At 43.4% G+C, this 14,526-nt stretch overlaps 1 protein-coding gene across 2 annotated transcripts; it reads left to right on the plus strand.

Annotated features, from left to right (window-relative positions):
* Window positions 1-395: 395 nt before the first annotated feature.
* Window positions 396-13,548, plus strand: LOC135558546 (segment polarity protein dishevelled homolog DVL-3-like). 2 transcript variants are annotated; one of them, XM_064992422.1, is made up of 15 exons: window positions 396-968; window positions 3,641-3,710; window positions 5,731-5,852; window positions 8,004-8,116; window positions 8,411-8,543; window positions 8,662-8,752; window positions 8,838-8,907; window positions 9,093-9,232; window positions 9,464-9,540; window positions 10,428-10,495; window positions 10,618-10,767; window positions 11,040-11,171; window positions 11,364-11,531; window positions 11,630-11,851; window positions 12,367-13,548. In XM_064992422.1, the coding sequence occupies exons 1-15, from the start codon at window positions 808-810 to the stop codon at window positions 12,735-12,737; spliced, it is 2,088 nt and encodes a 695-aa protein (XP_064848494.1). In that variant the 5' UTR covers window positions 396-807; the 3' UTR covers window positions 12,738-13,548. The 2 variants fall into 2 exon arrangements, with proteins under 2 accessions (XP_064848494.1, XP_064848495.1); XM_064992423.1 differs by lacking the exons at window positions 396-968; window positions 3,641-3,710 and having other exon boundaries at window positions 5,769-5,859.
* Window positions 13,549-14,526: the final 978 nt, after the last annotated feature.

Raw genomic sequence — 14,526 nt, forward strand, 5'->3', positions numbered from 1 at the left:
GTTTTGGGAACAGAAAGCTGTATTGAGATCAAATGTTTCATCAATGATAAAATGTTCAGAATATCGGCCAAAATCCATCTCTTTCCATCTTCTTCCACTGCTGGCCAGTGGGCTTCCTCCAAGTGTTTGTTACACATTTATACATCCAGTGAAATATCTGTCTCGAAATTGTATGTGGTGAAGCTACATACAATTTAGCATTGACTCGCGAAACTACCTCTAACTTGCAGAGACATAAACATTTATACATTCGTTTATGGACTCTGGGGAAGTAGAAAACGAATTTCATTGCCAAAATCCCGAAGTAAGGTTATTCCTTGAAAACCATTGCGATTATTTTTCTTTCCTCCTCTCCGGTAGAGGGAGCACGTTTATTTTAGGGTTGGTGGTTGTTTGTTGTAGACTGCATTCTGAACTTAGGAGGAAGGATTCTTCGTGTTTATTCAACAAAGTAACTGCCAGCTAGCGTGAACAACGACTGCCTGAATTCACATTTAGTCAAGATTAGAATGTAAATACATTTGGTAGGTTGCGCCCTTTCAAATTGGTAACATAATATCCGGGTACATAAGTCTTCGTCTGGCTGAACCTTTGTGGAGCAAGGTGCTTCTAAATAGCGTTAGGTTAGCTAACGTTAGGTTGCTACAGTAGCGAGTTAAAAGGATTCAGAATAACAACTGGTAGCCTGCCGGCTGGCCAAGAAAGCCGGGGGAATCACCGCAACACCGCGGGGAGCCGAGGCCCGAAAGGGAGCCTTCCAGGACCGCGGCTTGATGTACCCTGCCTGCCTCGCCCCAGCAGCCCACAATGGGGGAGACCAAAGTCATATATCACCTCGACGACCAGGAAACACCTTACCTGGTCAAATTGCCAGTGCCCGCGGACAGGGTCACACTTGCAGACTTCAAAAATGTTCTGAAGAAACCGAACTACAAGTTCTTCTTCAAATCTATGGATGACGATTTTGGGTGAGCATTATTGGCATCTAAACAGTCTGTTACGGGAACGTTAACTATTCTTTCACAATTAAATTATAATTTGTCAAAACGGGTTGGCTAACGTTAGCTAATCAACGTTTTCATGGTAATCATGGCTTGAGTTTGTTATTCCTTTGTTTAACGTTTATTCGTCGCTTTAAAACAAAAAATATTACACAGTTAACGTTAGTTAGCTAGCTATTGTAACCGTTATATATTTGAGCTAATTAACGTTCAAATGATTTATGAAACTCGGCAACACTGTCAATTTTCCTATTGCACAAGATTCAAGTATGGATAATTGAGGTGGGCTATCTAGTTACCTATCGGTTGTATAATAGCCAGTAAAGTGAAGTGGCTAACATCAGAAGGCCAACAGGCCAGGTTAATGGTCTCTTCTCTCCTCCTGCTGTTGTTGTCAAAAAAAAGGGATGCAGTAGACTGGTTGGTTGGACCTTGCGGTCGGTCAGTTACTCGGGAATGCGCTGTTGTTCACTGGCAAGTTTACAAGCCAGCCCTTTGCGTGTGAAATGGTAAAGGAAATTATTCCATGTCCCATTAATCACTGAAAATGGCCTTAAACTTATTAGTAAGGTGATTTGGATAAATCTTGTGTTCCTTCAGAGCGTTTGGATTCAAAATACAGTGCATGTCAGAAACGGGTAACATCAGTGTTGAATACTTTCGTTGAGTAAAAAAAAGAAGTGAAACACCTCAATGGCCTGTTTTTATAGAGAATGGCTTAGGTCTAACTGTCTATCCAGATGGTGGGGAACTCCCAAAGGGCTTTGCCAGATTGAGCTCCTGGTAGAAGTCCAACTCTTCAGATTGAGGGTCAGGACAGGTTATGTATTTGATCTCAAACCGGTCTGCAATGGGACTGAATGCACCACTGAGATGCAGTGCATTGGGAAAGTATTCAGAGACCTTGACCTTTTCCACATTTTGTTACACTACAGCCTTTTTCTAAAAAATGTCCTCATCAATCTACACACAATACCCCATAATGACAAATCCAAAACAGGTTTTTAGACATGTTTGCCAAAAAATAAAAATGATATAAACATAAATACCTTATTTACATAAGTATTCAGACCCTTTGCTATAAGACTTGAAATTGAGCTCAGGTGCATCCTGTTTCTATTGATCATCCTTGAGATGTTTCTACAACTTGATTGAGAGTCCACCTGTGGTAATTTAAATTGATTGAATATGATTTGGAAAAGCACACACCTGTCTATACAAGGTCCCACAGTTGACAGTGCATGTCAGAGCAAAAACCAAGCCATGAGGTCAAAGGAATTGTCCACAGAGCCCCAAGACAGGATTGCGTTGGTGCACAGATATGGGGAAGGTTACCAAAACATTTCTGAAGTGTTGAAGGACCCCAATGGCCACTCTGACAGAGTTCCAGGGTTCCTCTGTGGAGATGGGAGAGTCTTCCAGAAGGACAACCATCTCTGCAGCACTCCACCAATCAGGCCTTAATGGTAGAGTGGCCAGACGGAAGTCACTCCTCAGTAGAATGCACATGACAGCCCGCTTGGAATTTGCCTTAAAGCACCTAAAGGATTCTGACCATGATAAACAAGATTTTCTGGTCTGATGAAACCAAGATTGAACTCTTTGGCCTGAATACCAAGCACCTCTCATCACCTGGCCAATACCATCCCTACTGTGAAGCATGCTGTGGGGTTGTTTTTCAGTGGCACGAAATGGGAGATAGGGTCGAGGGAAAGATCAACGGAGCAAAGTACATAGAGATCCTTGATGAAATCCTGCTCCACTCACAACCTCAGACTGGGGTAAAGGTTCCCCTTCCAACAGGACAACGACCTGTTGTCTCTACCCTAAGCACACAGCCAAGAGAAAGCAGGAATGGCTTCGGGTCAAGTCTCTGAATGTCCTTGAGTGGACCAGCCAGAGCCCGGACTTGAACCCGATCGAACATCTCTGGAGAGACTTGAAAATAGCTGTGCAGCGACGCTCCCCTTCTAACCTGACAGCGCTTGAGAGGATCTGCAGAGAAGAATGGGAGAAACTCCCCAAATACAGGTGTGCCAACCTTGTAGTGTCATACCCAAGAAGCCTCGAGGCTGCTTAAGGTGCTTCAACAAAGTACTAAGTAAAGGGTCTGAATACTTATGTAAATGTAATATTAGTTTATTTTTTATAAATGTCTAATAGTTTTTGTTTTGTCATTATGAGGTATTGTGTTTGTGTAGATTTGAGATGTTTATTTTTTGGATCCATTTTAGAATATTGCTGTAACGTAACAACGTTAAGGGGTCTGAATAGTTTCCAAATGCACTGTGTATATGTATGTATGTTCGGCCTGCTAAATAATGTGCTCTTGACACCAGGCTAAATTGGAATTTGGCACTGCAGGTTTGTTTCGCACACAACACACACATTGTTGAAAATCAAAGCTTAGTAATTGAACTAGCTAGCGCAGTAATTTAACAAAATTGAGACCTTGGCCCATATGTTTCTACCTAGGTTTAGGTTTTGGCCTAAAGCAGCAAATTATTATTAAAATAAATGTTTTAGACTGTTGGTTTTCCTGTTGTTGACTGGGAGTGTTTCACCCTAGTGTCAGTGCATTCTTTACCAGCATTTGTGTACACATGTTGAGTAAATGTTGTTCTCTCTTTTCCTCGCAGGGTGGTGAAAGAAGAGATATCTGATGACAATGCCAAACTCCCTTGTTTTAATGGTCGTGTGGTATCTTGGGTAAGCACACACACACACCACCTTTGTCTTAAGTGTTTGTCAATGATACCCATCTGTTGTGGCTGATATTGACTCTGAACATCACTGTCTCTGAGGAGGAGCCTCACTCATTTGTTTGATAATATCATTATTACTAGGGCTGGGACGATACCAGTATTGCGATACTCATTAGTATTGTGGCAATGAAACAACACAAAGCATAATTAACTTAAGAAAACAGCCCTAATGTTGGAAACAAACAACATTATGTTGTCCTCCAGGGTCATATCTATTTATTTTTTTCTAGCTATAGCACACAATATTATATACTGAACAAAAATATAAACTCAACTTGTAAAGTGTTGGTTTCATGAGCTGAAATAAAAGATCCCAGAAATGTTCCGTACACACAGGAAGCTAATTTCTCTCAAATTTTGTTCCCACATTTGTATACATCCCTATTAGTGAGCATTTCTCCTTTGCCAAGATAATCCATGCACCTGACAGGCATGGCATATCAAGAGGCTGATTAAACAGCATGATCATTACACAGGTGCACCTTATGCTGGGGACAGTAAAAGGTCATTCTAAAATTGCAGTTTCGTTACACAACACAATGCCACAATGTCTCAATTTTGAACGAGCGTGCAATGGGCATGCTGACTGCAGGAATGTCCACCATAGCTGTTGCCAGAAAATTGAATGTTTTTCTCTACCTTAAGCTGCCTCCAACATTCCTTTAGAGAATTTGTCAATATGCCCAATTGGCCTCGCAACCGCAGCCCCACGTGTAACCACGCCAACCCAGGATCTTCACACCAGGCTTCTTAAAAATAAAACATTTTAATTATATTTTATTAAGACATGCAATCTACTTGCAGTGAAGACGCTCAACATTTTCACCTGTGGGATATTCTGAGACCAGCCACCCGTACAGCTGATGAAACTGAGGAAACTCGTTCTAATTGGCTGGGCCCGGCTCTCCAGTGTGTGTTCCTGGCTCCCAAATGGATGGACCTATGCCTGCCCAGTCATGTAAATTCCATAGATTAGGGCCGAAAATGTGTATATAAATTGACTGATTTTCTTAGGAGCTGTAACTCAGTAAAATCGTTGAAATTGTTCAATGTTGTGTTTTTTAGATTTTTGTTAAGTATACATAGAGCAGGGGATTTAAAAGACCAGAGTTTAATCTGCTTCGTGTTTTCATTTTTGCCATTGAAAAAAATATCGCAATACTGGTATCGTCCCGGCCCTAATTACACACACACACGCTGTTTCTCATTCTCTTTACTTCTCGTCAATCTTTTTAGCTGTCTTCCGAATACACACTTGTTGTTTGTCTCCAACTCATACATTCTCAGTACACACAGACCAGTGTGTGTCTTCATGACTGAGATGTTTTTCTGCACCTCCTTGCTTGTCCTCTTTTTCTCAATTGAGTTCTGATTAAGACAAACTGAAATCACAGGATCATAGACATCCCTCTCAAATAAAGAACTTCACTGCACCTAATGAGAAGATTAAATCACAGAGAGTGGCAAAAGAAAGTGAGGAGTGAAAGGGTGGTTTGTTTAAGAAGGATATGGTGTGTGTACTGAGAAATTAGTTTGAGACATTAACAACTAGTGTAGGGTTCCCCAACTGACACCCCCGGGTGGTTTAATTTGGCCCCCCAAGTTTTCTGACACCCTTGTTGGACATAAGACTGTACAAACACCAGGAAATCAGCTCCAAATGATTTTAATTTAAGAAATCTGTTCCCAAGTATTCCCACGTGATTGTATACAAATGTAAGCGAGGTTTGAAATGATTGTTTTAGTCAAACATATGTTTGGGCTTTTTGCAGTCAATTTTCAGTCTACAAATTATTGGTAATTATTTTCCAGTGTATGTCTGTTTGTCGCCTCTCTGCTTGGTCTTTGGGGCTACAGGCCTGGTTTGCTGTAAAACGCATTTCTAAAAATAGCTGTATAGTGAATGCAAATAATTTGAGGGTGCATGATTGTTGGGGTCTCATCGTTGGTCTCTCTGTCCTCAGCTGGTGTCAGGGGACGGTGCTCACTCAGACGGGGGCTCGGTGGTTGAGAGTTTGTTGGAGCTGCCGCCACCCCCCCTGGAGAGGACAGGGGGCATCGGGGACTCCAGACCACCATCCTACCAGTTAGTTGTGTGTGTGTGTGCCTGTTCAGATGTGTGCGCAATGTACTGTTGTGACTTTACTTTCATTAATCTGATGACTGTTATTTATCTAATCAACTATGTTTATTTGTTACCCAATTTTTTTTAAAGTAATCATGTAACAATTAACTCATTAGGAATTTGGGCACCACGAAAGTTACCATGTCCCGAATTATACTCTAAAGATCTTTAGCTATCACCTCCATAAACAGTCAACGGGTTAATCGTGACCTCGTATCATATCATCATTCTGAACAGTCTTACCCTCCTGCATCTGCAAAAAACCCATACTTATGATTCAGTACTACACAAGTTAGTTTAATTATTTATTTACTAGCTAACTACAGGTTAAACATATACACTTAATACATTAGAAACGGGTCCCTAGTGGACTGACTCAATATGGCGGCTTGTTACAAAGGAGATGGAGAAAGATAGGCTAGCCAGCCGTGTCGATGGTTCCCATTGGTGATGAGAGTAATAGAATACGGTGATTTGAGAAGAGTAGTAGAATGCTCCCACATAAGTTCACTTTTCTAGATACTTAGGATAGCTAATCAGCCGTACCAGTGATTGTCCGGGAGGTGACTATCTTGTTGAGATTTCAGAGTTCGAACCACTTTGGAAGGTGTGCTGCAGCTCAATGCCTCTCTGGTCTCATATGTTCATTCTCACTCAAGGGGGTGGTGACTACTCACTTGTACAAAGTTATAGAAATGTCCTCTTATAGTTTAAGATCACATCCCTCTCTTAACAAAAACACTATGTTTGCCCTATTTCATACACAATGTAGAGGATGGACACTTTCCAAGTTACAGTATTTCCTTTATAACAATATTTAATGACGTCACAAAATGACATTATTATTATTCTTTAGATCGCCTCTGACCATCCCCCACGTTCTATGTTAGAGATGTTGTTCCAGTATTTGCTCTAGGATGTTTTAGAGTTTTGTTGAGAAAACCTCTGTGAAACAAAGGCACACTCCTGTGTGAATTTGGAGAGGGAGACAGCTGAAAGTTCTAATCCTTGATTTACAGCAGGGTATGAGCTGTCAAACCAGCACATCTATTTGACTGTTGTTTTTTTGGTTGTGTGTGTGTAAGAGAAGTTGTATGTGTGCTTGTGAATAAGTGTGTTTTTGTCTCTCTCCAAGACTCTGTATATGTCTTAGGGTGTGTTTGTAAAATCACCCTAAAGTGTCAGAGTGCACTCTGGGCCCATTCATAAATTCACAGCGTTTCGTTCTTGGTGCGGTCAGAGTGAGGTGGACATTGTGAGGTTTAGAACACTTGGAACAACGGCAGTCAAGCGCCCAAGCTAACTGGCTAAAGGTGGCAATTTAAAAAATATATATTATTGTTTAACCTTTTATTTAACAGTTAAGAACAAATTCCTATTTACAATGACGGCCTACCGGGGAACAGTAGGTTAACTGCCTTGTTCAGGGGCAGAACGGCAGATTTTTACCTTGTCAGCTCAGGGATTTGATCCAGCAACCTTTCGGTTACTGGCCCAACGCTAACTGCAAAACCTACTAGCTTCCAGACACAATGAAAGAACACCATATAATCGCTTGACTCCCAAGTCTACATTGATATGATGGTATCAATATTTGTGCATAAAGGTGTTTCCACCTCCATTTCTCGCATAATTATTTTACAGACACAAAAAGACCCCACCATGTCGAACGAACAAATTGCCTGATGGCATGTACAATTTTTACCGGAACTTCCTGTTTCCATCATAGCTGTTGTGATTTTTCTTTAAAATACGGTACGACTTTACTCATATAAACTGTGGCTAGAAATGTGCTTACTGGCCACAAATATTTTTTGCCAATGTTTACTTAAGCCTGCCATAACAACCAAGTTTATGGCGTTTGTCATTTCCTAAATTATTCTGTGCTCTAGCTCTATCAAACCAGCTCTGAAGTCAGTGTAGATTGACAGGGTGAATTTACAAATAATGTTTTTGTGCTTCTAACATCTGCCTAAAAACCATGACAACCGTGAGCACAACTTTTTGCTCAATGGAATAATTATTACTTTCTCTCTCCCCCTCTGACCCGCTCTCAATTTCTCTCCCCTCCCTCATCCCTTTCTCCATCCGTTTCGCCATGTCGCACTGCAGTGGGAAGGCCACAGGTGGACGAGACTCGTTGGACAACGAGACTGAGACGGGCTCAATGGTGTCCCAGAGGAGAGAGCGGGAGCGACCGCGCCGGAAACCCACTCACCAGCCTGGTCTGAGAGCAGTCTGTCCCCTCCACTCCTCTCTTTAGTCACTCACTCAGCATCTCTCTTCCACTCCTCTTTGACATACTCTCTTAACTCTACTGTCCACTTCCTAGTGGATGGTGTGACAAATGACAGTTTTTGGATAAGCTTGGTGGATTATGCACCTATCAAGGGGCAGTGGGAAGCTATTACCACCATTTTAACCGATCCAGCGTTATAGTTATCCAAACAACATGCCGTTCCTAGGGCCTGGGCCTATAGCGTGAGGCCTTTCGCTGAGTGCCGTGTCGCCCCCTGCAGGTGGGAGGAACGGTTACTCGCGAGTGGGCCGAGGGGCTGAGCTGAGCCAATATGACAGCTGCTCGTCCTTCATGAGCAGTGAGCTGGAGTCCACCAGCTGCTTCGACTCTGAGGACGACGACGCCACCAGCCGGTGAGGCCCTCCACCAAACCGTCATGCAACGTTTGTCTAACCTCCACTTTCTTGCCTCCTTCCAGTGGGAACCTTTGCCTTATGTATACTGTGACCCTTTTGGGCTTTCTCCTCCCAGCTTCAGCAGTTCCACAGAGCAGAGCTCCTCTCGCCTGATGAGGCGACACCGCCGGCGCCGGCGGAAACCCAAAACGTCCAACATGGAAAGGGTGAGATGGGCGGACGCTCACACAGTATTTTGATATGTAAATTACCTTTCGTCACGCTTCTTTGTCTCCCGCTCCTTCTTTGTAGTCTTCATCCTTCAGCAGCATCACAGACTCCACCATGTCTCTGAACATCATCACTGTCACACTGAACATGGGTAAGTATTTCTGTTGCTGTATTTCTCACTTTTCCTGATAAATTGTAATAAAACTTTGGATAGTCCTCTCTGTTCATAGTTCTCAAAGCGTTTTTTGACAAACTGGAATATTAACTAATTAACTACAAATATGAAGTAGAGATCCTACACTGTCTCAATGTGCCTCCTATCTTTCTATCTTGTAGAGAAGTATAACTTCCTGGGCATCAGCATCGTGGGGCAAAGCAATGAGAGGGGAGACGGAGGCATCTACATCGGCTCCATCATGAAAGGAGGGGCTGTGGCTGCAGACGGACGCATTGAGCCCGGAGACATGCTGCTGCAGGTGTGTCTGTGACTCCAGAAATGTGTGGCCCCCATTCAACATTGGAGCAGGGTGATCAAGTAGTTGTATTCAGGGTTGAGTTCATGATGCATTAAATGGAAGAAAATGGACTGAAACAGGGTGGAACTACCTGAATATGTCCAATAAGAAATGCTTGTTTTGTTACAATTTCCTACGGTGAAACCTAATGCGTACGAACCAGGTCAGACATTGTCTCCTCACTCCTAACAGGTGAACGACATCAACTTTGAGAATATGAACAACGACGATGCGGTTCGAGTGCTGCGGGACATCGTACACAAGCCAGGGTGATTCTCTCACACACACACACCTGTGTTCTTTCACAAGCACATTTACAAACACACAAGTTGCAACCACAGTCTTAGGACATAGAAAGAATGTTGTATTTTATACTTTCACTTTCTTTGGTATTGTATTCGGTCTGTAAAAAGACAGGTGTAAGTTTAGCAGCTTTGCCTTATACAGTGGGGCAAAAAAGTATTTAGTCAGCCACCAATTGTGCAAGTTCTCCCACTTAAAAAGATGAGAGGCCTGTAATTTTCATCATAGGTATACTTCAACTATGACAGACAAAATGAGAAAAAAATCCAGAAAATCACATTGTAGGATTTTTTTATAAATTTATTTGCAAATTATGGTGGAAAATAAGTATTTGCTTAAGTAGCTGCTTACCTATTGCAGATTGTCTTCCCAGCCTGGTGCAGGTCTACAATTTTGTTTCTGGTGTCCTTTGACAGGTCTTTGGTCTTGGCCATAGTGGAGTTTGGAGTGTGACTGTTTGAGGTTGTGGACAGGTGTCTTTTATACTGATAACAAGTTCAAACAGTGCCATTAATACAGGTAATGAGTGGAGGACAGAGGAGCCTCTTAAAGAAGTTGTTACAGGTCTGTGAGAACCAGAAATCTTGCTTGTTTGTAGGTGACCAAATACTTATTTCCACCATAATTTGCAAATAAATTTATAAAAAATCCTACAATGTGATTTTCTGGATTTCTTTTCTCATTTTGTCTGTCATAGTTGAAGTGTACCTATGATGAAAATTACTGGCCTCATCTTTTTAAGTGGGAGAACTTGCACAATTGGTGGCTGACCAAATATTCTTTTGCCCCACTGTATATGTGTGTTGTGAGCATAGCCAGCTCTGTGTTAAGTGTGTGTGAACTCTGTTTACAGTCCCATCACTCTGACTGTGGCTAAGTGCTGGGACCCCAACCCCCGGAGCTGCTTTGCTCTGCCTAGAAGTGAGTATTCTCCTGCTGTGTCTTCCTCATGCAACACACAACTCAAAATATGTTAATGTTTGTGAATATTTGTGGTGGTATCTGTGTACTATATCCCTCTAACCCCCTTTTTCTCCCATCAGGTGAGCCGATCCGGCCCATTGACCCTGCTGCGTGGGTGTCCCACACTGCAGCGATGACGGGGGTGTACCCTGCCTATGGCATGAGCCCCTCGATGACCACAGTCACCTCCACCAGCTCCTCCATCAGCAGCTCCATCCCTGAGACTGAGCGTGAGTCACACATACACCTGGGTTCCATCAACACTCTAAAATACCTCTTGTTTTTATTGCGTCATGAAGCAATCAACAGTCTAGTATGTGAACGAGATCCTAATGTGATGCCTTTTCAGTTCTACTAATCTTTGAAAGGAACCCACAACTGTCATACTGGGGAAAACATGCATCCTAACTAAAGAGTCCCACTGTCCCATTCTAAACCTGTAAGCCATGGTAACTACCCTGGCTAAACCCAGTAACCCACACCTCCCATTTGCTCCTCACAGGCTTCGACGATTTCCACTTGTCCATCCACAGCGACATGGCAACCGTTGCCAAGGCCATGGCTTCCCCAGAGTCGGGCCTGGAGGTGCGAGACAGGATGTGGCTAAAGATCACCATCGCCAATGCCTTTATAGGTACGCTCACTCTTTTCCTCTACCTCTCTCTCTATCTACCCCTTTGTCTGTCTTCCTGTTCTCCGGTTTTTCACTTTCTCATTTAGTCTAGATGTCTTTCTAAATTCCCTGTATTCTTACTTTCTTTTTTACAGGTTAATTGCCATTGAATGTGTATGTTTGTGTCGAGACTCATTGTGTGTGTCTTCCCAGGCTCAGATGTCGTGGACTGGCTCTTCCATCACGTAGAGGGCTTCTCGGACCGCAGGGAAGCCAGAAAGTACGCCAGTAACCTGCTCAAGGCTGGCTACATCCGCCACACCGTCAACAAGATCACCTTCTCTGAGCAGTGTTACTACATCTTCGGAGACCTCTGTGGCAGTGAGTGTTTTCAGTAGATCCTCATATTTCCTAGTTTGAAAACAACCCCTAGTCCGAAACTACAACATTTATGTTCTTGACCTCTGTCTCTCTCTCAGACATGGCCCACTTGTCTCTGCAAGACCATGATGGCTCCAGTGGAGGGGCGTCGGACCAGGACACCCTGCCCCCTCTGCCCCACCCTGGGGCGGCCCCCTGGCCCATGGCCCTACCCTACCAGTTCCCCATCGCCCACCCCTACAACCCCCAGCTCCAACCCGACCTGCCCCAGGGCTTCCCGGGAGTAGGGGCGGGCAGCGTTGGCAGCCAGCACAGCGACGGTGAGGAAAGCTGGGTCTCACCAGCAGAATTCAGTCAAACCCAGACACAGAGAGATGGGGAACTAGTTTCAGTTAACCAACACTACAGCCTAGGACAATGCAACACTTTGAGTTAACACACATTGTAAAAAATAATTAAAAACCGAATCATAATACAATCGTAACCATATTTCTGTTGATTTAAAAGCTATTGAGCTATTTATCTGGCGCATTTCAACTTATTGGCCAGTCAATATCAATGATATGTGTTGGCCCCGGCATGAATCAGCACTACCATACCTGACTTGTGTTCACAGCATAAATAAATTTATATAGAAAAACCTCAAAAGGAGATTTTAAGATTATACGGAAGTGTTGCTCTAATAGATAAATTAATTTGAGTATATCTACAAGTCATGCACGAAGCAAAGCCAGAACGTACACACGGTCAATCATATAAAACATTTGCAGTCATGTATGAAGGACAAATAGTTGGATGTTTACACACACTGTTTGTTTTCCTCCCCTGACTCCAGGCAGCAGCGGCTCCAACTGCAGTAAGACCGAGGGCAGAGGCGGCGCTGGGGGCTCCAACAAGTCTGGTGGTAGTGGCAGCGAGTCAGAGATCAGGAGCCATCGGGCCCCCAGTGAGTGCTCTGTGGCCCCTAGCGAGCGCAGCGCCCGCAGTTCCTACAGCCATCGAAGCGCTCACTCACTGTCCTACGGCCCCGGCATGGTCTATGCCCCCCCAGGCCTGCCCCCTCAGCCCCTCCACCTGGCCACAGCTGCCCCTGGGGCACCCCCAGGCCGAGAGCTGGCCAACGCTGCCCCAGAGCTCACCGGCTCCCGCCAGTCCCTGCGCATAGCCGTCGGCAACTCTGGCGAGTTCTTTGTCGATGTCATGTGACGCAGGTCATGTCATAGGCACACCACAAAATGGTGGATAGGAATTGTTTTGTTTAGTGCTGAGAGGGACAGACAGGAGGAGGAGGTCTCTAGGAAATCATTGTTGGGGTCAATTCCATTTCCTTTTTGAATTGGCAGAATTAAAATGTAATTGAACCCAACCCTGCTGGAAATGTCCTCTTGCTCTTCTGCTCTACTTTCTTCAGTGAAGAAACCCCCCGTCAGTTTCCTCCCTGTGAGGCGAGTTGTGTTTGGGTCGTGACCGGGAGGGAGGCCAGGGAAACAGCTGAGGATGACTCGGCGCTTTTCTACATGGATGTTTTTAATTTGTTGTTTTCTGTCTTTCCTCTCCTTATCTGCACGTCCTCTGTCCCCCCCAACCCCAGTCCATCAGAGACAAAGGTTAAAAAAGCTTCCTCCCTCCCTACATACTTTCTTTCACCTAAAATGGTCCCTTAACAACCGATTTATGTTTGCAAAGTGAAAGAAATAGAAAATTAACACTAATCTTAAATGGACTTTTATTTGTATGACTTTGTTTGACTATGAAAATGTAGTGCAAGATGCCCTTTCTGTTCTCTTGTGTTTATCATAGCTGGTTGCAGATACATGTAGTTTCTTTTTTCAACACTTAACATGAGCTTAAAGTTTAGACTCATTGTTAAAGTACATTTGTCTGTTAACCAGAGGTATATTTGTGTCTCTGTCTTGCGATAATGTACAGTGGAGAGAAAAAAGGTTTTCTTACCAACTCTCACTACTCTTTTATTGAGAAATGTGTTTTATTTATAAATATAGTTTTATGACTTTAATGTGTTGTTTTGTGTGTGTATTTAAGCTTCCTTTTAACTGGTTTATCCACTGCATCAAAAAGCTTCCAAATGTAAAGGTCTGGATATGACACTTTATGAAGGGTAAATGCTATGGGAGCATGACTTGATCATGCAGTTCCAGGATATATATTTTGAGATGAAGTTGGTAGGACTGCTGTAGCATCAAATCAAATTATATTAGTCACGGGCCGAATACAACAGGCCTTACAGTGAAATGCTTACTTACGAGCCCCAAACCAACAATGCAGTTAAAAAAAAAAATAATAAGGTTAAGAATAAAAGTAACAAGTTATTAAAGAGCAGCAGTAAAATAACAATAGCGAGACTATATACAGGGGGGTACTGATACAATGTGTGGGGGCACTGGTTAGTTGAGGTAATATGTACATGTAGGTAGTGTTATTAAAGTGACTGTGTAGATGACAACAGAGTGCAGTGCAGTCATGAGTGAACAGGGAGTACAGGAGGGGACTGAGCACGCACCCTGAGGGGCCCCTGTGTTGAGGATCAGCGTGGCAGATGTGTTGTTACTTACACTTACCACCTGGGGGTGGCCGGTCAGAAAGTTCAGGATCCAGTTGCAGAGGGAGATGTTTAGTCCCAGGGTCCTTAGCTTATTGATGAGCTTTGAGGGCACTATGGTGTTAAACGCTGAGCTGTAGTCAATGAATAGCATTCTCACATAGGTGTTCCTTTTGTCCAGGTGGGAAAGGGCAGTGTGAAGTGCAATAGAGATTGCATAAGATACAAAAAAACCACTCGGCTGGGGGCACTATCGGCTGCCTTCTTCTCCGGTGCCATCTTACACATTTATATATGGAACTAATGTGGAATCCTTATATTATGTAGGGATACAATTGAACGTTCTGGAAACAATATTGATTTTGCTATCCTTTTCCAGTAGACAGAATAAATGACCAATGTGATGCGGTTTGACTGTTCCCAGTTCAGTTCAAC

This window comes from Oncorhynchus masou, chromosome 17 (assembly GCF_036934945.1).
Source record: "Oncorhynchus masou masou isolate Uvic2021 chromosome 17, UVic_Omas_1.1, whole genome shotgun sequence".
NCBI lineage: Eukaryota > Metazoa > Chordata > Actinopteri > Salmoniformes > Salmonidae > Oncorhynchus > Oncorhynchus masou.